The following is a 23,122-nucleotide window of genomic DNA, read 5'->3' as shown; positions in this document are numbered from 1 at the left end:
CCTTCCAGCTCCTCCTCCTTCCTCCACTGGCTCCACCTCTGGGTTAACTTCCTCCTTCCCCTCAACCTCCACCACCTGGCTGCCCTTAGCCCCTTCAGCTCTCTCTACCTGGGTGAGTACCTCACTACACCACCGATACAAGATTGGATATTAAAATTATTAGAAATGACTGAAGTGGATAAACTATCATGTCTTTGAACGACAAATGTGTAGCTACATTTGTAGACATTTGGGAGCATGTAATGAATTACTTAAGTAATAGAAATGGAGAATTGGCTACTCTCCAGTTTACAGATTCAAATGATAAAAATTACTATAAATATAGTGAAGAACTGTAATCATCTTTAAGATTATGATAGAATCAAATGCAGTTTTTAAGATAAGGGACAGTACGATTGTTTTATTCAAGCACTAAGCTCTGTTAGGTTAGAAGTCAAAGTCTTTGGGAATGTAAACTGAGATTGAAGTTAAGAGACTGGTGTTTGACTTTTATATGGTTTTATGTGCAATAAAATTTTAAAAAGAAAGAAGACGAAGAAATGCCAACTGGACATGTGGGCTTTGCTCACTTGTTCAGGCTGAAGAATGGCTTCCAGCACTTGTGGAAGTTGCTCCCAGGCGGCATCCACACTGCAGAAATAATCTGGTTTGACACAATTTTAACTGCCATGGCTCCATGCTATGGAATTCTGGAAATTGTACCTCTGGTGCCACAACAAACTACAACCCCTAGAATTCTATAGCTGGTTAGCTCTAAGGTTTTGGGAAGGAGACCCCCATGCCAGGATCTCAATTAACCTTTTGAAATTTCCTGGCTTCATCAAAATGGTATCTGTTAATATTTGTGGATGATTGTCCTTAAAAGATAGTTGGATGAAATAAAACCAATAGAGGATTTTACTTGGGAATGGGAAGGTACAAGTGCCATCTGATGGAAAGGCCATTTGCCTTGACAAAAAACTTGAAGAAGGAAGATGGTAAAGAAAATGAGACTCAGGAGATCGTAAATCTTTGCATGCATCCAGAAAGGAATACAAGGTCAGAAGTCAAAAGCATCATTCAGCAGCCAAGGCTCTATTGGGCGTGAACTCTGCAGGTTATAATAATATGTGTGGGAGTTTAGGCTATGGGTACCTATAAACAAAAGCCACTTTTATTGCCATCTCCTTGCTCAACTGGAGAATTTGGGGTTAATAACCAGGTGATGGTGGGCAATGATGGCTGGCGGCTCTCATGTGTCAGTATTGGATCTGCTCTGGGCTATAGTATGAATTGTTGAACCCTAGCTCCCAAATACAGTCAGCCCTTCTTATACACGGATTCTCTCAAGCCCAGAATTCAGAGACATGTTAGTCTGGAAAATTAGTATGCAAAGGGATATCTTTGAGGCTAACTGGAAGAAAGAAGCTAGGAGCATGAGCTTTTATAGACTTGAGCCTATTTTCTCAGATGCATGGAGAAGCCTCAGAAGAAGGTAAAGGAAAAACTCCTCTGAACTCATCTTGCCAAGCAAATCCCTTGATAGGGTCTCCATAAATTAGAAACAACTTGAAGATGCACAACAGCAGCCCCCAAATAGGTTCAGCACTGTGGATAGTTCCTTCAAAGTTCAGTCTTATCCCAGTGCAACTGCACTAGATGATGGCCTTTAAAAACACATTGAACTTGTTTCTCTGGAAACATTTTGCATATTGTTATATAGTTCTAATACAGGAAGCAAGATGGCATAGAGAAAACTCCATGCAAATAAAATGCAAAGACTTAAGACAATGGAGAAGTGGCTTTCTACACCTTAACAAAAATCCTTTTAATGTAGAAAGTTAACCTCCCCGTCCCATTCTATATAGCCAGATGCTCAAGCTGTTGTTTAATAAATATTTAAAAAATATTTAATTAAATTTTAAAAAATAGTCATGTCTTGTCCAGGGTGATGCCCTAACTGCAAAGGAGGACAAGGCACCGCAAAATGTAGGAGATTCAAGGAAAATATTGGCCATTACAAAATTAAAGCTAAAAACACTCATATAAATGTAAATCTATACTTCTTAGTCATGCTAGAAATGGAGGACATTTTGAAATTCCTCCTGGACAGAAGGTTGAAATGGAGAGTGTATCCCAGAAAAGGAGGATGTCTGGTAACCCTAGTCTTGTCTAGCCTTAATACATGGTTAGGAACTGCAGAGTTGAAGAAGGAGGATGATCCATACTAACTTGAAGTAACCAGCTAACTCTTTAACTTCAGTCAACTGTTACTTATTTATAGAATTACCACCTTTGACTATGAATTAACGTATACAACAGAAACCTATGAATTTCCTGACAGAAAGAAGCCTTCTCAAATAGGATTTCTTGAAGAAGCCTTCTCAAATAGGATTTCTCAGTCAGAATGAACAATGTCCCAAGTTTTCATTTAGAACAAAGATTTTTGTCTGGCGTTCACACTTTACTTCATGGCTGCAAGAAACATGAACATGTATGTTACCCACGGCAAACATGAATGTTGCATAATGTGTGAAGCCACTCCGAGGAAGTTTTCCAAGAACATACTTCACTCGATTCATCTCCAGCTGCTAAATTCTGACTCATGTCGGATCTCTGCTACCACCGTTTGGCCCCATATTGCAACTGCAACAAAAACAATATTATTTGCATGAGTTGCCATCAAGTTGCCTGCTGAGCTGCCCGCTGAGCCTGCATTTGTGTTCATCTCTGCTTTTGTAAATGAAATCCAAGGAAAACTCTTTTCAGAGGCAGTGAGGTCAGCCACTATGGGGCTCCCTGCTGAGAAACAAGAAATACGTACAAAGCTGAGTCATGTAAAATTAATCATAACAATTAATTAGTAATAACCAAAAATAGAAAAAACTATATGCAGATTTTAAAGCTTGTAGATAAGAAACCTTGGTGCAGTCCTATACATATGTCAAGCTGACCTCAGATGATCTTGATTTCAGATAAATGATGGATGATCACAAGCCATATATATGGTAGTGAAATGTCCAACAGCACATACCTAGAGGAATGGGTACTATTAGTGCTATTGGCCATTTGCGGGCAAAACTAACCTCTCATTTCAGGTGACCTGAAATTGTGTCCATTTACAACAGGTATGACTCTTACATGCCATTATAGAGAAAGTTGAAAGATTTTGTAAGACTGTAAGTTATCTTTCTCTCCCCATTCTACATCTCTGCTTATTTTTTTTCTCTCTTAGGTGCAACTTGGCTATAGTTTGACTGGAAAGGGGAAAGGGAGAGGGAGGACAACTAGGCTCTAAAAGAAGTGTTGAATGGAGAAATGCAACCAGCATAACATGAGGATGTAATGCTGGCTGCATTTCTGCATTTTCAGAAATATTCTGGCTGAAATTGGATTGCCTGTAATGACATAGCTTGCTTGCTTATTGATAACTTGTTATCTCCCCTTAGAGACTGAGATATGGCATTAAGTTTGGAAAGCATGTTTTGAACACAGTCCCACATTTCAAGTTCCACCCTCCAAAATTCATTTTCAAGGCAGCTAAGAAGGAAGCAAAACAGCAATGTAAATGAGTAATGTAATGCAATAACTCTCTTGAGCACTGTGAGTCCCCACTGATCTTTTGGGTAAATGTTTATGGCAGAACACTCTGCCTTAAATACAAAATGCTGGCATTCATTTCTGAAATGCCAACAGTACAGGAACCACCTCAAAACATTGTGATGCTCTTGCAAAAAATGTAATATGAGATTTAATTTTTATTTTTAAAAGAGCAATCTGAAAGGATATACTGTAAATATGAGACTAATGTGTATTGTGTGCCTACAAATCATTTCTAACTTATGGTAACTCGAAGATGAACATATCCTGGGGTTTTCTTGGCAATATTTATTCAGGAGAGGTTTCTTGTTGCCTTCCCCTGAGGCTGTGAGTGTGTGGATTGCCCAAGGTCACCCAGTGGGTTTCACTGGGAATCAAATCCTGGTCTCCAGAGTCATAATCCAATACCATGCTGGCTCTCTTATCATATTAATAATGGCCACTAAAAGGCTCAGGCTGCTGCTATGTTATGCCACCATTTTCTGAGGTGGGCACAGTTTTGCTACTCTTTGTGCACAATGTCATCTGATATTGTAAAAAAAACTTGGAGACCCCCTCACTAGTATAGTGACTCCCTTGGAACCCTACTGTCCATCCCAGGACCACCCCCATAACTTAGCCTATCACCCGGCTGCCTTGCTCTCCTTGTTTGTAGAGGGTGATCGAGGAGGACCACTGGTCAGCAAAGCAAATAAAGTGGAGTCAGACAAGCCATCTAGCAACAGAGGGAAGGAACCACTAGCTGTCAGGTGGAGGACTACCATCATCATCTTGTATGTTTGTGTAACTGGGAGTGGGGGGGGGGTCTGTAATTTTTTTCTCCTTCATATTTAACTCTTTTCTCTTTGAAAAAAAGCTTTTGTGTGGTCTCTGGGTCTGTAATTTGTTGAACATACAATGGATATTCTGTTGGAGATTGCATTGCTGAATATACAGGACAATAATGCCAGGAAAGGTGGAGGGATGTAGAAGGAGAGGAAGACCACATACTAGATGGGTTTAATTTCTTAAGAGGGTGACCAGACATCCTTCTTTTCCAGGACATATCCTCAATTTCAACCTTACGTCCAGGAGGAATTTCAAAAATTTCATTTTGAGCATGGCTAAGAAGCATGAACTTACATTTATACAATGGAAATGTCCTACTTTTTTCTTGAATGTCCTACATTTTCCTTCTACGTTAAGGGGGTCACTGGCATGAATTTACAGGAACTAAGCAGAGCAGCGGAGGACAGGGAGTCTTGGAGATGTCTCATCCACAGGGTCGCCATAATTCAGGATTGACTTGAAGGCAATTAACAACAACAACCAATTCATATGCATGAATTAAACTGAATCTGTGGCTTTGCTCAGTTTTGTGAGTGATCTGCCTTCCACAACATTACGTTCTCTGCCAAAGATTCACTTACCACCTTTTGATAAAATCTCTGTCATGGATTGAATGTTTTCTAGAAAACAAAATGCTGTTCATCCGAAGAACTGCTTGGGGGCTTTTGAACAATTGTGCATCTCGATTGCTGCGCTCAGTAATTTGAAATCTGTTGTGTAGGTGAGGGAGAGATTTTGCGAGCTCTGATTTAAATCTAGTGCAATACATATGCAAATAGCATTCCACAGCAACAGCTTGCCCAAATCCATCTTTGAAATTAATAATCATGCTCATATACAAAGATACTTTATAGATCTTTCTAGCTCCACAAATTACATTCCTATATACCACACGTGCTGATTATCTTCTGCTTTGTCGTGATATTTTATTATAGCTGAATTTTATGGTGCCATTTAGAAATAAGAAATAATAATAATAATAATAAATAATAAAATTTTTATTTGTACCCCGCCCTTCCAAACGATCAGGGCGGCTAACAAAATGCACCGAAGTGCAGACAATATACAAGATTAAAAACAACCATAATAAAACAACAATCCATAAAAACAATAAAAAGCCCCTTAGCCCGTCCTCACGGCCACGAGAGAGGAGGGAGGCCCACAGGATATTTAGTCGGGGAATGCCTGATTAAATAGGAAGGTTTTGAGACCCTTCCTAAATTGGGCCAGGGTGGTAGATGAGCGGAGCTCCATGGGCAGCGTATTCCAAAGGGCTGGGGCAGCTGTGGAAAAAGATCTTCTGGCAGTGACAGCCAACCTAGCCCCAGGCACCTTCAGGAGTTGCTGCCCAGATGTTCTGAGGGAATGTGTGAGTTTTGTGAGGGATTTTAAATGTGAAAGAAGCTGGTTCTGGTCCAATAGTCCACAGAAGATTTCCTTTCTACAAAAGAAGCTGAAACTGGGAAACATCCAGTGGGAATCCTCAGAAGACACTGGAGACAAGCCTCAAGATGCTTAAAAATGGTTGTTTCATTAGGAGGAAGAAAAAAGATGCATTTTGGACTGTGTGTTCACTTAAGGCCTTCTTCAGGAGGATATCTAAACTCTTAAAAGGACAATATGTAAATATATATTATATAAAATCATTATTACATTGGTACATTTCCTCCAGCCTGTACAAACCCATTTAGAAGTTCAGAAATGTCTGGACCAGGAGCTCTCAAGCAATGTTGTAGTTGTTGCTGTTGCTGCTGCATGTCTTTAAGTCATTTCTGACTTATGGAGACCCTAAGGCGAGCCTATCATGGTGTTTTCTTGGCAAGATTTGTTCAGAGGAGGTTTGCCTCTGAGGCTGAGAGAGTGTGACTTGCTCAAGATCACCCAGTGGGTTTTATGGCTAAGCTGGGAATTGAACCCTCGTCTCCAGAGTTGTACAGTAGTAGACTATGCTGGCTAGACTAGACAAGTGAAACAATCCATGAAAAAGGTCCTTAGAATACACGTAGACTGAAACTTATTAGGCTTTTTAAATTACAATTGGCCTTCCATATGGTTTTTTTATCCATGGATTCAACTATCCATGGCTTGAAAATATTCCAAAAAGATATAAATTCCAAAAAGCACACATTGATTTAACCATTTTGTATAAGGGACACCATTTCACTCTGCCATTGTATATAATGGGACCAGAGCATGGATTTTGTTATCCGCGGAGGCAGTGTCTTGAATCCAAACTCCATCACATCACAAGGGCCCACTGTAATACAACCATCTTTTGAACATCTTGAGACTTCAGTTTCATCTGTGGATTTCAACTACAGCGAGCCTGCTGAAGCCACTTGGGAAATGTGTGCACGCCCTGTGTGCATGCATTGCCTCATTATATCCAATCGTGCACGCAGCTATGGGTGTGTGCGCAGCTGCAGGGTGCGCATGAGCCCCATTGGTTATAATAGGGCTCAAGCTTACTATTTGCTTTATGCAAAGGGGTCTGGAACGGATCCTCCGTGTAAAGCAAGGGCCCACTGTACAAAGACATACTCATGTTTATGCAACCGTTTCCTCTAAGCAAATTAAGATAGGAGATACAGGTTGGAGAATTCAATCCAACAGTAGCCTAAGTGGCTCCAAGGAGTGTGACTATATTTCCAGAGCCCTATTTGGCTTGTTGGTGCTGGTTGGCCATACACAGTTGGCCATTTGGATCCATGTAGGTTCAATTCGGGGACCCTTTGCTGATGACACAAATAGTTGCACCCTGTATTTTTAAATGATGGAAATGTGAATGTACATATTTTAGCATCTTCACATCCATGTCACTGGCAAATATTGATATGGGATGTAATGATCTGCAAATAATCGAATTCATGGATCTGAAGTCTGCCGATCCAAAGGGCCAACTGTATTCTTTTGAACCTAAATGCTACACTCCGTTCTGTAGTTTTACTGTTCTCATTATCTACCATTAAAGCCCATAAATGACACCATTTTTCACCAGGTGCAAAATCTTCATAGTCCCAAACAATGGTAGGAGTAAATGGCAGTTGCTTCCAGTTAGTTCAATGACTCTGCCTTAACTTTGATGCCAACCTAACTTCCTTATTTTTGGCAATTGCTGGAGTGAGATGTGGCACTTGTACTATATACTCTTTTTTCTGGTGGATATATTCCCTTCAGACCTACTCTGCATCCACATGGCAGAAATAATCCAGTTTGACACCAGTGCAAAGCTATGGTGCCACAACAAACTACAGTCTCCATAGTTCCATAGCATGGAGCCATGGCAGTTAAAGTGGTGTCAAACAGGATCATTTCTGCTGTGCGGATGAAGCCAGAGTCTATTTTCCTTAATTGAGGTAATCCCTGTCCTAGTGTGAATATAAGAGTTGATCCCTGCTGAGCTTTCAGCCTTGACATTCTTCGGCTGTTCCCACACTTCCAAGAAATTGTAGGCTGGCCTTTTGCCACCAGAAAAATCCCTATGGATTCCCTATGGAAATTTTCATCTGTGAAGTGTTAGAAGGTATGCTCTGAGCAATTGAACATTCTCTATTTTGTGTTCAGTGGACATAAAGGAACTGAGAGGGGAGACTTCTGCCCAAAATTTAATTAATAGTAAATCACAGAACAGGCACAGAACCCATAAGTATGACTATACAAATGACCACTTGGAGAACCACTATTACAGGTAAACAACTGTGCTTATCCTAACAGCTGTATAACCACAAAGAACCTCCCCCCCCCCTTACATTAAAGTCTTTCTATGCTGGAGTCATATCACATTTGCTTTCCTGTCATCATTCTGACTTTGGTCCAACTAAATCCAGTGCCTTTTTGCAAAATCCTCATATTCAAAAAACAAAATATGACTGGGATATGTAAGTTAAGTGAAAAATCACCAAATAACTCATGGTCTTATTATAGGAGTGTTGATGAGTTATGCTTTGGCATTAGTTGGGAAAAGTTAGGATATTTGCCCCAACATGCATAATTTTTGCCTTTATTATTTCACAGAATGTTCACGCTTTTCATTTCACTGCTCACTTTGAAGAAATTCCTGGGGACTTTTTGGGATCCACATCTATTACTTCATAGTGCTAGATCCACTTGCACAATTATCTCAAACACTGTGTCATCTTTTAATCATTGAACAAATGTGCTTGTACAGTCAGCCCTCCACATTTGTGGTTTTGACTTTTGCAGATCTGATTATTTGCAGATTTGATCCATAGGTGTTTTCTAGGGCGGGCTACACACCGCCGCTTTGCGGCGGTCTGCCGCCGCCGCCAGAAGGTCCGCGGGGGAGCCGGAGCCTATAGACGGCCCGACTCCCGCGCGGACCGAAAAAAGAAGCTCCAAAATGGAGCTTCTTTTTGCGTCGCGTTTGCGACGTAGCGAGGCGCCAGGGGCGCGCTCGCTACGTCAGCAGCGTCGCGACGCGTCTGGACGCTGTGCGTCCGATGCGTAAAGATGGCGCCGGCCATGTAGAAAGGCCGGCGCCATCTTGTACGGACGGAGTCCGTACGAGGCCCAGGGGCGTCTAAAAGAGACGCCCCTTTTTTAAAATGGGACGTCCTCCGGACGTCCCAAAGGGCCGTCTGGAAAGCCCCTAGGAATCTCTAGGTCCTCAGTGTGACTCTGTGGTCAACGTTCAACAAAGTCTTGGGAACCCAGAGATACTTAGATAAAATTTGTTTCTAGGCATTTTTAGGTCCTTCAGTGCCATTCTAAGGTCTACATTTACTTTATGTTCACCATAGAGTTGCACTGGAGGACCAAGAGATTCCAAGAGAGGTGTTTTCACAGGTAAAAATGTTTTTCTTAATTTGCATGTGTTTTTTTTTTAATTTGCAATTTTCCTACTTTCGCAGCAGTCCTGCAACCCTAACCCAGCAAATGTGGAGGGCCCAGTCTATACATTTGTATTCTGAACAAAACAAAACAAAAAAAAAAGGAAGGAAGGAAGGGGGGCACAAAATGAAAGCTAACAAACCACACATGTGCTCATTTGAAAATTAAATTTAAAAGACAGGTGGAGTGGGATGCAAGGCACGGTCAGCCAGGGAACAATATTGCAAAAGAGCAGAGACATTCTGCTCACGCCTCCTTTTTATTTCCTAGCCTGGCATAGTGAATGTTGGCAAACCTCCATCACACACAGGGTGGGATGCTACAGCTGTCTTTTTCTCTCTCTCTCATTCTGGGTAGCAAAAGTTATATTTTTCAGAGGCATCATGAAGGCATTGTGAAATGGATGATGAAAGAGTAGGGATGTGTTGGACACTCATCAATATTTACATCCTCAATGAAAAAAGATTATGTTGAAAAGGAGGCCAGCCATGCAAGTCTTTGCAATTTGTGAAAAATGCATTTGCATCAAAATACATCTATTTTTCCCCTGCGCAGGAATGTATCTGTTTATGCAAAGTGCATAATTGTTACTTTAAAAAACACAAACATTATTTTTAAATATTAAAAATAAAAAACCTCCAGCCTTCTGGTTGATCACAGACTGTTGGAAGTGGAAGCCTCTTGTGTGTATCTGGACGTTTCTGAGTTGTCTTCCTGATAAAACTAGCTGTTATAATTTTAAAAGACAGCTTTGCTGACATGATGAGAAACTTGCCCTACATGAAAGACATGGATTGTAACAAAATAGTCAGAGTTTGTTAATATTTATTTCCTTTCTGCTTTTTTAAGGATCTGGGAATCTCCCCTCCTCTTGGCTGCAAAAGAAAATGATGTCTCAGCCATCCAGAAGATGCTTGCCAGCCACAGCTGTGACCTTCATGAGAGAGGTACTGATCCGTCTTTCTCATTGAAGCCATATTGCCTGCTCAGAGAAGGCACAATGAATAATAAAGAGGATGGCAGCAGGGGAAATGTGTTCTTGAGCTGAAGGAAAATCCTAGGGTGTCAGTAAGTGCCTCATAAGTGCTTCTTTGGGATTATCTACACATTTGTTTGCAACACAACTATGTGAATCTTCTTAATCACATATTCACGATTTGTTGTTCTCACTATGTTTTTTTTTTTTTTGGAACTGCATGTCTGTGCATCTCTGCACATCTCTGCCCACACATATCAACATTGCAAATAAAGGTGGAGTCTATGATGTAGCTGTATTTGAAAAATGTACAGTGCACTCACAATTTCCCCCCGGATTTTTTTGGGGGAGGCTGCCTATCAAATGATGTGCATCCAGGTAATTCTTCTGTGCTCATCATGTTTCCAAGAGATCTCCCTCCTTCCTCCTCATGTGCCCTGGGAATTAGCATCATGATTTAATTTTAAAAAAAGGTTTACAGGTAAAGATTTCCCCTTTGACGTGATTGTCAAGTTGTGTCCAGCTGTAGGGGATGGTGCTCATCTCCATTACTAAGCCAAAGAGCCGGCATTGTCAAAGACAACTCTGTGATCATGTGGCCAGCATGACTGCACAGAATGCTTAAATGCTTAAAGAGAGGATGACTGGAATGGAAAGGATTCAAAAATATGTTCATCGGCAAGAAAGAGAGGTACATTCCTCTGCAAACAAATAAAGGATCAAAAATAGGACTTTTCCAGGATCAAGGAGGTAGGCAGGAAGAGGTCAGGTGAAATGGTCTGTGCCACCCCTCCACAGAAATGCCCTCTCCTCTATTTAATACCTGGCAGTGCAGGTCCATTTGCAACAAAGCCGACAATGCAAATCCTTCAGAATACAACTAAAAAAAACCAAAATAGTTTATCCCCATTTTTGTGGGTTTTATGACAGCCCCCCCCCAAGTAAATTGGGTGTGTTTGATTTGCAAATGAATAGGCCAGATTCTTCCTACATTCTACCAAGATAATTTTGACCATCTAGACAAGATGGGCTAATAATCTGAAACTCAACTTTTATATCTCATGTACCAGAAGACATATTTACTACCACTACATTGAAGGAACTTCCATGTCTTGGACAGGGGAGAGATTAGTAATAAAAATAATATTTGCAAATTTTCTTATGCTTGATGAGATTGTTTTGACACACTGAGATACTCCATGAAAAAAATTCCTCATCTGCTAAGAGATTTTTAGACTCTTCATGAGGGGGAACAAGAGACTAGCACTCTGTTCCTGTTTATCATTTTCTCCTTTTTTCTTGCAATCAGTATTATATTTTGTGCAACAAGATTGTACACTTGTCCCTCCATATTCGCTAGTGTTTGGGGCACAATACCCCCGTGAATATGGGGAAATTGCAAATAACAAAAACACCATGTTTTTACCTGAGAGGACACCTCTCTAGGTCCTTCAGTTCAACTCTATGGTCAACGTCAGACAGACACTGACCATAGAACTGCACTGGAGGAGCTACAAATGCCTAGTAGAGCATTCTCTCTAGGAACCTCTAGGTATTTCAGTGCAATTTTTAGTTAAAGTTGACCACAGAGTTGCACTGGGGGACCTATGTTCCTAAAGAGAACATCTTAATCAAATCTGTGAATAATCAGATCTGCAAATATCAAAGCCGCAAATATGGAGGGATGAGTGTATTTTTATTAAAAGGGTCAATTTCATATAAAATAGAGAGCCATCATGGTGCAGTGATTTGAATGTTGGACTGTCACTCTGGAGAACAGGGTTTAAATCTCTGCTCAGCCATGAAACCCATTGGAGTGATCCTGGGCAAATCACATTCTCTCAGCCTCAGAGGATGGCAATGGTAAACACACTCTAAAGGAACCTGCCAAGAAAGTCCTGTGATAGGTTTGCCTTAGGGTCACCATACATTGGAGACTACTTGAAGACACACAACAACAATAACAACAACAACAATTTGTTGATAAAGAAAACTCAAAAAATTAACAAAACATCTTGAAATGTGAAGGGCCATCAAAACTTTACAGAAGCCTTCACCATCTTGCCCACCACAGAGAAATTGTTTGAATTTTTTAGTTCTTGCCCATGAACGAATGAAGTAAGCAAAGATTTTCATCACTGAGAGAGACACCCTTTAGATAATATGAAATGTAGAGGAATGGTAACTGTTAACAACTTGTGCTTTGATCCATATTCCATAGTCAATTCTTCTCTCATAATATTTGTAAGCACTTTTTCTAGATAAGCAAAATGACACTTGGCCTCTTTTCTGTATCTGGTGTTCTCTCTAGGTGCTGTTGGGGAGACAGCACTTCATGTGGCAGCCTTGTACAATAGCTTGGAAGCAGCCCAGCTGCTGTTGGAGACAGCTCCAGAACTTGTGAATGAGACTGTGACGTCAGAGCTCTACACTGGTAAGGAGGGTGGCAACGCTGGTGGTGGTAGTGGTGATAATGATAGTGATGATGATGATGATAATCATGCCATTTCTATCATGACTGCCATCGTCCTGCAAAGTGTGTGCCAGTAGTAGTGAATGTAGGGAAAGAGACACCAAAAAGAGCATATATAAAAATTCCCTTCAATTCTACAAACAACCCCAACAGCAAATCAAAATAAAGCTAGGGAGGGAAGAGAAAGGGGACCAGCGAATGCCAAGTTAGTTCAGCAGGCTGTGGAAACATCAGCATTGCTCATTTCAATCTTATAGAGAAAGTGAGGGAAATAGGCAGAGCGGAAGAGGTTGGAGACATTAGCCATCTCCACTGAACCCAACCATGCTGGAATGCCTGCTTCTGTCGAGTGTTGCTGGTGCAGGACACAATTCCCAATATTTTCTTGCTGTCATATGGAGATCACTCTCAGAGAACAAGAAGAGAGAGTCAGAGGTTTTTGTTTTTTTCCTTTCCTGTCCCATCCAGCATGCTGCAGGAGAGTAACTGAAAATCACTCGATCCTTTCTCCTCCTGCAGCATGTTGAGTGGTATGGTTGAGGGATGGACAATGACCAACCCATGCCACATCTTCTGGTGACTCTTTCCACCACCTGGCAGAAACTTTTGCTTGAGGCAGAGGCTGACTAGGCACTTGCAGGAGCAGCTTGGTGACTGGTCTACCCAGAGAAGAAATAGTGCCACCATCAGTGCCAATATCACAGCCCCTGATAATGCAAAGGCCAGTCCCTTTGCAAGCTTTGAGTTGTCTGTAATGGTGATTGGGATGGAAGGCTGTATTAATGGGATCCTCCTACCCTCAATCCTTCCTAATCTGCAAGTCCTCATTATCCCCATTCTTTAGATGGAAGGCTGAGACTAAAAGTAAATGGCATCTAGAGGCCCATCAGCCATCTTAAACAAAGGTCTTCCTAGTGCAAACTCTTGGCTGTTGCATCTCTCAGAAATACCCTTCAATTCCACAAAAACTGAAAAATTTGAGAGGTTTTGTTCAACATGAGAAAGAAACTCTCCAGAGTCCTGAACTTCTTGGATGAGAATCTAAGCTATTCATTTCAATGACAATTAATCTTGTGATTGCAGTAGCAATTAAAATTAGCTTGCACATTTTATTCCAAACCCCTTTCTTCTGCAGTTGACCTAGGAGTGAAACAGACTGTCAAAATAAGCAGGTTTCTAACCAGCTTTGAGACAGGGCATTTAGATGACGTATGCCTCAAAGCCTGCCAGAAACCACTCCCAAGCCACGCTATGGAGGGGGGAGGAGCTGGACTAAAAAAGAACTGCATTTTTCTGCTTCTTCCCAAAAAATGTACACCTTTGCTCATACATCTAAATGCTGTGACACCAGAGCAGCTGTTAAGGGGTGCTCTATCCAAACCCTAACCTTAATTGTGCATAAAAATGTACCATCACAAGAGCACATTTAAAAGAGAGTTGGAGCTACTGTACCCATACAGTGGGGGTGGCAATGACCAAAAGAGAAACCGTGAAACCTCTCATGGAGATAAGTAAAACATACACAAAACAGACAGTCAAAGTGGGGGCATGAGGTGAAGGGGGGTAAAGGGGGCATTATTGTACCTTGGTGGCATCTGCATGGGGACACCTCTGCTCCGGTGCCCTGTCCTGGTAGAGCGCTGCACATGGGACTGTGTAAAAGTTCACAGGGATGGCCATCCATTGCAATGGCAGGCGCCAGTGATTTGCTCCTGCTATGGTGCTTAGGGATGGTGGGGGAACAGTAAAAAAAAAAGTACCCAGCAGCACAGCTTGAAGCCACGGTGTGCACATTTCAGATGCCTTGGGAGCTGGCAGTGCAGCTGGTGGGAACTCAGATCATTTTCAGAAAAGGCAGCTTCAGGCCACTTTTCCCTGCCCATCTGTTTTGCCCCCTAGATGAGCTTCTTTGAAGATACATGAAGCTGACACAAACTCAAATGATTTCAGGTGTATCTTAGCACTGTCCTTGAGCTATTCATTCTTGGGGCAACCAATCCATTTGGATTATTTTGAAAAATGGCATTGTCTTTCTGAACTGTAAGCTCATAGGAAGATCTGTTTGTGTCTTTTAGGGGAGACAGCTCTTCATATTGCTGTGGTGAACAAAAATGTGAACCTGGTGAAATCTTTGCTGGAGAAGGGGGCCGACATTAATGGTCCACGAGCCACTGGATATGTCTTCAGGCCTAGGAGTGACAATCTCATCTATTTTGGTATGTCTGTGGTCTGCCACCTGCTTTCTTCTTGACAGTCTATTCCTATACTCTGCTTCAATGTAGAGGGAATTTATTTGTAGAGGAGTGTTCTCATGGAACATCATTCAGAGTAAAGATATACAACTGAGCTCTAAAGTTAGAATTGTCTGAGCCATTATATTCCCTGTCACCTTGTACGGATGCAAAAGCTGGGTAGTTAAGAAATTGGATAAGAAGAAAACCAGCTCATGTGACATGTGGAGCTGGAGAAGAGTGCTAAGGATACTGTGGACAGTCAGAAAGCCAAACAAATGGGTCCTTGAACAGATCCAGCCTGAAATATCCCTGGAAGTCATGATGACCAAATTGACGTTGTTGTACATTGGCCCCATCATAAGAGGGCATAGCTCATTGGAAAAGACAATAATGCTAGGAAAGGTGAGGGTAGTAGAAAGAGAGGAAGACCCCATGCCAGACGGATAGAGTCTATTAGAGATGTCACAGGTATGAATGTACAGGACCTAAGCAGAGCAGCAGAGGACAGAAAGTCTTGGAAATGTCTCATCCAAAGGGTTGCCATGAGTCAGGGTCAACTCAAAGGCAGTTAACGACAACATCAAATCAAACACACAAACAAAGTTTGCAGTATTATAACCAAGATGGAGGCTGACCACATCAGTAAGGTCATTTCCTCTCGTAGTAAAGATGGCTTCCTGTGCTATTCTCTTCTCTTCCCCATACCCATTGCAGTGCCCATTTTACTCCTGCTGCTGCACCAGTGTCACCACTGCTACCATGAACAGTGGTTGTTGTTGTTGTTATTTGTATTCCACTCTTTCCCCATAAATGGGACTCAGAGCAGTTTAATTATACTCACCAGGAAGGTCTGAACCCAGATGTAGCAAAAATAGACTCACAAGGATAAGGATGTAAACGGACCTTAAGTGAGCAGAAGGGAACTCTTGTATATCATTTGAAAATAGCGACATAGAGGAGGGACTCTCACCATGTACAGCTTTTCTCATCCCTGCATAAATGGCTGCATCACTTTACAAGACACTCTGCCCCTCTTTTGCATCAAGTGCCCTGTGTGTGTTACATGCCCTCAAGTTTTTTCTGACTTATGGGGGCCTGATGGCGACCCTATCATGGGGGTTTCTTAGCAAGATTTGTTCAGAGAAGGTTTGCCCTTGCCTTGCCCTGAGGCTGAAAACATGTGACACGACCAAGGTCACTTAGTCTATTTCATAGCTGAGCTGGGAATCAAACCCAACATTCAAACCACTATACAATGTTGGCGATGCTCTTGTGTGCCCTAACAAGGCCTTTGTCTTAGGGTTGCTGGGTTGCAGCCTGAAGATTAATACCCTCCTTTTCACTTTCAGAGGAAGTGGGAAACAGCAGCAGTTTTATCTGTCCCCTCTCAGAGCCTGCTACAGTTCTTGGTTATAGGAGGGAAAAGGTGGACAGCAAGCTAAAGGAGGGGACACTTCAGGAGAAGATGTAGCTGCCAAGTCTTCAGAGCACAAAGCAGCACTGGGGACCTGTTGCCCTTCAGCTGTTTCAGATAGTAACCATCCTCAGCATTACCTAGCTAGTGGTGAAGGATGGTGGGAACTGTAATCTCACATTATCCGGAGGTTGCAGGTTGGAAGAGTTAGAATTAACACTGCCATGTCAAGACTGAATAATTTAAGAAAACTAATTTGCCAGTTTTACAGTGATAAGAAAAAAATGGAATCAGCTCATTAATTGATTTGTTAAATGGAATCATAGAACCATAGAGTCAGGAGAAACTGCAAGGGCCATCCAGTCCAACCCCCTGCCATGCAGGAAATCTCAGTCAAAGCTAGTTAATTTTTTTTTAAAAAAATACTTAATATGGCTACTGACAAATTAAAATAATTAGAGATGTTAATTGCTGCAACAAATCTAAAATAACATAGTAGGAATTTAATGGCTAAAATAACAAAGGTTAACATTGTTTTTAAACATGTTAATGAATTTGGGGGCAATGATTTAATTTTTAATGAATTTTGTACAAACTCTCCAGGTGTATACAAAACCAGTTTCCAGTCCCCAACCCAACGTAGCCTGCAGAGCCACTCTGATAAAATAATGAATCAGTTAGCCCATTCTTTTCTGTGTGAAGGTTTATCTCAAGCATTAAATAAAATTGCAATTAAAGTGAGGTGAATTATTTGATGCAATTAGTTTTCCTTTCCTGAGAGAGGTACTTGAAGGCCAGCTGGTGAAGAAGTTTTTCACAGAGTGCAGCAGTTTAGTGTTGATGTGATTTAAAAAAAACAACCCTCTTTTAATCTGATGATGTTTTGATGTTATAATTTGTTCTGCTTTGTTTAATATTATCATTCATTGTTTCTATTCAAACCTTTTCCCTTAAAAAAAATCTAGTTGTGCACCACTTTGATTCTGAATTTGAGGAGAAATATAGTTTTAGAGGGATTTAACTCAAAGAAAAACATAAATTTGGGAGTCAGGTGTTGGCATAATGGTTTGAGTGTTTGACTGCAGCTCTGGAGACCAGGGTTCATTTCCCAGCTCAACCATGAAACCCACTGGTTGACCTTGGACAAGTCCCATGCGCTCAGCCTCAGGGGAAGGCAATGGTAAACCTCCTCTGAAGAAATCTTGCCAAGGATCGCCATAAATCAGAAATGACTTGAAGGCACACAATAAAATCAACAACAAAATATAAATAAAAGAAGAAGCCCTGCTGTTATATTTAGATAGAAAAGGGTTTGCTGTTATTGCTCTTGGTCCAAAGAAAAGGCATTCTCTCCATTCACAAAGGAATTTGTATATCCTTTTCTTTCCAATTATTGCTTTACATCAGTTGTGCACAGTTATGCGGGGTACAGTGAAACCATGAGCTGCACTAGGACCTCTGAGGTCTGCATGGACTGTCCATTTGGAATTTAACATCCAAACTAAAAAACCCAGAGGTGGCCAGGAATCAACTTCTTATTTTGAAAACTTGGTGTTTTGAAGATTAAACAGTGCAGGGGCGTATTTAAAAAGGTAAATTGCTGCCCTTGGAAGCTTTAAAGAGATGCAATTCTCTCACCCCCACCCCCAAAAAGTGCAGTCAAGGAGGTCTGGAGAGGTGGATGCCAACAGAAAGAGCCTTAAGGGTTCCCTATAGCTCAAAATGCACATTTTGCCTAACCCTGCTTTACATATTCCATTTTCCTGGCTTGAAAAGCTCTAAGAGGTTCTAAGAGTGAGCACTGACTCAGATTAACACCTGATGAAATGGTCAGAACTGTTCTCTGGGGACTGTGATAAAACATTCAGCTCCACGGTGTTTTTAGTATTATCATTTATTATTTTTATTCATGTGTTATTCTAAAATGATAATCATAACTCTAATTGTGTTGTTGTTGTTGTCGTTGATGTTGCATGCCTTCATATCATTTCAGACTTATGGCAACATTAAGGTGAGCCTATCATGGAGTTTTCTTGGCAAGTTTCTTTAGAGGGGTTTTGCCATTGCCATCCTCTGAGGCTTAGAGAGTGTGCCTTGCCCAAGGCCATCCAGGAGGTTTACATGGCCATGCCAGGATTTGGCATGGCCATGTAAAGGTTGACGCTGAAAGAGTGTGACTTGCCCAAGATTATCTAGTGGGTTTACATGGTCATGCCAGGATCTGGCATGGCCAGATCTGGTCTCCAGAGTCCCAGTCCAACATGTATTTTGAAATGATTTTCTTGAGAATATATATATATATATATATAGCATTTAGACGTGATTTTTGTTCAGATTTTAATATTTTAGAAATGCAATGTAATATAGGATGAATTTAGGAAGACATGTGAAAGTGGTGCAAACCATAAAAAGACTGGTTTGCCCATCCTAGATGCTATGTTGTTGTACAATCCCTTCCCACTCTTTTCATTACACAAAGTGTATGGCATGCTTTTGGAATTCTTCTGCAGTTTGGATAACATGTTGCTGCTTCTCCTTTTCACACGCTCTTTCGTTTCTGTATTCCCTGATCTGCTTTGGTATTTTTATTCGGAGGCTTGTTTTTCCTTCAAGAGCTGAATCTCTAGCCAATGTAAATCAGAGTTTCCCAGCTGACTTTCCTGGAGCTGAGGATTTGCCATGCTGTGCTTCTATAGATCCCCTGTTACCTGTTTCAGGCAGTAATTAAACCATGCTTAGTAGATCAATTTTCAAGCATTTGGTAATGAGCCATCATTAATTTTCACTCAGAATAAATTATAACACTCCAGAGAGAACACGAGGAGAAAAGGCGGATGCCTCCCTCCTCTATCTGCTCCCACTCAAATTGAGTTCTAGTCGTGATGGTGGGAAATGTAAAGTCTCAGAGGGTATTCACTCTTCCTTTCAAACTTTATAGGTCATAGTATAATTCGAGTGCAAACCAGAGTAAAGGGCATTCCCCCTGCTGTGCAATTGATTATTTAATCTCTTGGAACCACAAGTGAATTTCAACTCTTAAAACTAAATAAACTGCTCTAGAATCAAGAGTGGAGAACCCTTGGATCTGCAGACGTTATTAGACTCCAGTTTCCATTAGTCCTAACCAGCTATTGGTGAGGAATAATGGGCTCTTGTGAGAGGGCACAGGTCTTCATGATTGACTTTTTAATGTTTGCTGAAATAATTAAAACACAGATCGAAACTATATGTTCTGTTCAATACCGCAGCTCTGTCTGCTGAGGATGAGCGTTATGATGCCAACACATTGTGTGACTTTACATCAGGAACAACTATTGGGGTATATCTGTAGCAAACTGTTGTTAACAGCTCTTCCCTTATCCTAAGGAACAATGGGAAGTGTTGTTCTATGGAAGGATAGCATTGGGATTTGTTGCACAGAATGTTCAGCGTAATCACAAAACTAACAATTCCCAGTGCAAGGATGAGAAAAAATGCCCACTGGGCTAGTTTCACAAGTCTGGTGAGCAGCATACAAAATTGTGCAGACTTGGGTATTAGTTATACCTATGAGAGACAGTGTAGCATAAAGCGTTGATTGTTGGACAAGACGAGAGTTCAGTTCCCTGCTTGGCCATGAAACCCAATTGGATGACCTTGGGCAAGCCACACTCTCTCAACCTCAGAGGAAGGCAATGGCAAACCTCCTCTGAATAAATTGCGTCAAGAAACCCCCATGATAGGTTCACCTTACAGTTGCTATAAGTCAGAAATGACTTGAAGGCACACAACAAAAGCAACAAGTAGTGATAGTGACCCCATGATAGGATCCATTAGGGTTGTCATAAGTCGGAAATGACTTGAAGGCACACAACACACAAACACACACATTAGAAAGGCACAATCTTTTTCTTTCAAAGTGATCTGGTAGGTGACTGTGGCCAAGTCACATGCTCTCAGCCTCAGGGGATGGAAATACCTACCCTGAACAAATCTTGTCAAGAAAGCCCCATGATGGGTTTGCCTTAGCATCGCCATAAGTCAGAAACAACTTGAAGACATACCACAAAAACAGCAACAAAGTAATGGTGGCATTTGATAATATAAATTGCTAATATGTTGATAATACTTGTTAGATATAAATTTTAATAATCTGAAAAGGAGCAAAATTAGTCTGGTAGATCTGAGGGGCTGCAATTGGGGAGTGAAAAGAGGGACTGATGTTTAAAAGGAGCCCTGGTGGCGCAGTGGTTAAATGCCTGTACTGTAGCCACTCACTCAAAACCACAAGGTTGCAAGTTCAAGACCAGCAAAAGGGCTCAAGCTTGACTCAGGCTTGCATCCTTCTGAGGTCGCTAAAATGAGTACCCAGATTGTTAGGGGCAAATTAGCTTACAGTTGTAAACTGCTTAGACACTGCTTAGGCGGTATGAAGCGGTATATAAATGAAGCTTGTTTGCTTTTTTTGTTTTGTAAAAGTAATCCAGTAAACCATGTCATTTTTGCAGCAAGACCATCTAAATTTCCTTGTGCTGCAACTTTTAGTATGGCCCGAAGATCCTTCCTGGACCTAACATTGGCCTTCTGTGTCCATGGATTTTTTATCCATAGATTCAGTCCTCCACAGTTTGAAAATGTTTTTTAAAAAAAAATCCAAAAAGTAAACCTTGATTTTGCCATTTTATATAAGGGACACCATTTTATTATTTCACTTTATTTAATGGGACTTGAACATCCATGGATTTTCGTATCCACATGGGATCTTGGAACCAAACCCCAGTGGATACCAAGGGCCTGCTGTATTTTGTTGGAAATGTGGCAAATTTCAGCTGTAGATGCAGCCGTCTCCCTTTACCCCCTACATTTCTTCCACTTTTTCTCTCCTTGCCCCTTGCACTCTTCTCATATAATACAGAGGGCCCTCCATGTTTTACCAGTCCTCTTATACACAGAAGTCCTCTTCATTTACCAAAACAGAAAGACAGAGACATGCCTCCCCAGATATTCAAACATACACAATCACCCCCAACAAACAATTCATAAGATGCCCCAATTTATTGAGTTTCACTCTGTCCCTTGACCTGTAATATTTCTCCGCAGCCCACCCAGCTTCTTTGGACATTCACCAAACCTCTTTTTACCTCCACTCCACTCTCCAGCCCCCAAGCCTTTACATACCCCCCTTACACTCTCTCTACTACTACTGTCTACCACCATAACCAGCTATGACCTCAGAAAAAAACACAGGTTGTGCTGCAGGAAAACCTGCTCATGTTGTTGGGACCTTCTGCTGACAGCAACATGAAAGATAACCAGAGGCACAAGCTGTTGCTTTGATGCTGAGTTGCTGTGGTTATTTCACTGTTAAAGCTTGATCTTTGAAGTTTGTTGTTGTTTTTAAAACCTTCTGTACATCTATTACACTCAAACTTCACTTTTAAAGAAATGAACAAAATTAGTCTGGTAAATGTCTCATAATATGTCTGGGGTGGGAAAGGGTGACCTGCATATAGGTTGCCGTTTGTCCCGGAAAACCTGAAAAATCCGGATTGAAGGGGCTAAAAAACATACCAGCTGGCTAGAACAGTTGAAGCAGTGAATCTCTTAGACAAGATTTAAGGAAGGGGGGGGGGGGTCCACGATACGTGCCACATTATAATGGGCTTGGGTGCATTGGCCAGCAGTGACACACCATTCATGTGAACCCTATGGAACCCCCACCCTTGGCTACATCCTGCTGCAGGCCAATGGGTAGGTTAAAATGTTGCAGTGGTGATGAAGCAGGCAGTAGAGGACCTGAGGACTCCAGTGGCCACTACACAAAAGTAGTATTGCCGCCTGATTCTTTCATTCCCTCCCCACTTTCCCCAACAGGGCCAGAAGGTGAGAAAGGAGAGATGGTGAGCAGAGATGGCCTTGTGTTGTATGGTGATTGTGTTGGTGGCTTGAGCCTAGGGCTAAGCAGCATGATGAAACTTTCCTTCCAAACAACCCCGAGAGAGTAAAGGGAGTCCCTTTACTCTCTAGGGCTGCTTGAAGGCCTCCTTCTCTTCACACGAGGCAACGATTAATGTGTTTAATTTGAGTAATCAGAATGCAAATTAATAATACTGTATGCATAATTATAACAATTTGCACAATATGCAAATTAGATGCCTGGATATGAAGGACTGGAATATGTCAACCCTTTCTGCATATAGCCACGGAACTTCCAGGCACCATCCCCATTTCTTAGTTTTCACCCAAGCCCTCTCAAAATGAGACATTATGTCACTTCCTGACTCCATTTTGATAAGCGCTTCACAGAAAAACAGCTATTTTGGCCCACAGGGAGGTGTGGCCCATAGGGGCATCTGGAGGAAAATGAGCCTCAATGTTACATTGATGTCTTCTTATACAGATGCCCATCTCTGAATCTGAAATTGTGTCCCCGATATTATTCACAGTTTAAAATTATTTTCTTTTTCCTTCTCTTCAGGGGAACATATTTTATCTTTTGCAGCCTGTGCAGGAAGCGAAGAAATTGTGAGACTGCTAATTGAACATGGGGCTAACATCCGAGTACAAGACTCCTTAGGTATGGTGTTTTCTTTAGGATTTGCAGACCTTCAAGTATACACATAGGAGGAGAATAAACCTAAACCCTGTAACTAAACCCTGGCTGCATGTGCTCTGCTAAAATAATCCGGCTTGACATCACTTTAGCTGCCAGGGCTCAATGCTATGGAATTCTGGAAATAACACTGAGCCATCACAGTTAAAGTGGCATCAAACCAGATTATTTCTGC

The 23,122-nt window shown here is 41.4% G+C and overlaps 1 protein-coding gene across 1 annotated transcript in view; it reads left to right on the top strand.

Moving 5' to 3' along the window:
• LOC121920577 (transient receptor potential cation channel subfamily V member 6-like) overlaps nucleotides 1-23,122 on the top strand; it is a 127,410-nt gene that overhangs the window by 59,580 nt on the left and 44,708 nt on the right. The window contains exons 2-5 of the mRNA XM_042447702.1: nucleotides 10,108-10,205; nucleotides 12,546-12,668; nucleotides 14,783-14,923; nucleotides 22,813-22,946. Of these exons, the coding sequence (XP_042303636.1) occupies nucleotides 10,108-10,205; nucleotides 12,546-12,668; nucleotides 14,783-14,923; nucleotides 22,813-22,946 (496 nt within the window). The remainder of the gene's footprint in view (nucleotides 1-10,107; nucleotides 10,206-12,545; nucleotides 12,669-14,782; nucleotides 14,924-22,812; nucleotides 22,947-23,122) is intronic.

The sequence above is a fragment of the Sceloporus undulatus genome, chromosome 2, assembly GCF_019175285.1.
Source record: "Sceloporus undulatus isolate JIND9_A2432 ecotype Alabama chromosome 2, SceUnd_v1.1, whole genome shotgun sequence".
Lineage (NCBI taxonomy): Eukaryota > Metazoa > Chordata > Lepidosauria > Squamata > Phrynosomatidae > Sceloporus > Sceloporus undulatus.
This window is presented reverse-complemented; position numbering and strand designations above follow the sequence as displayed.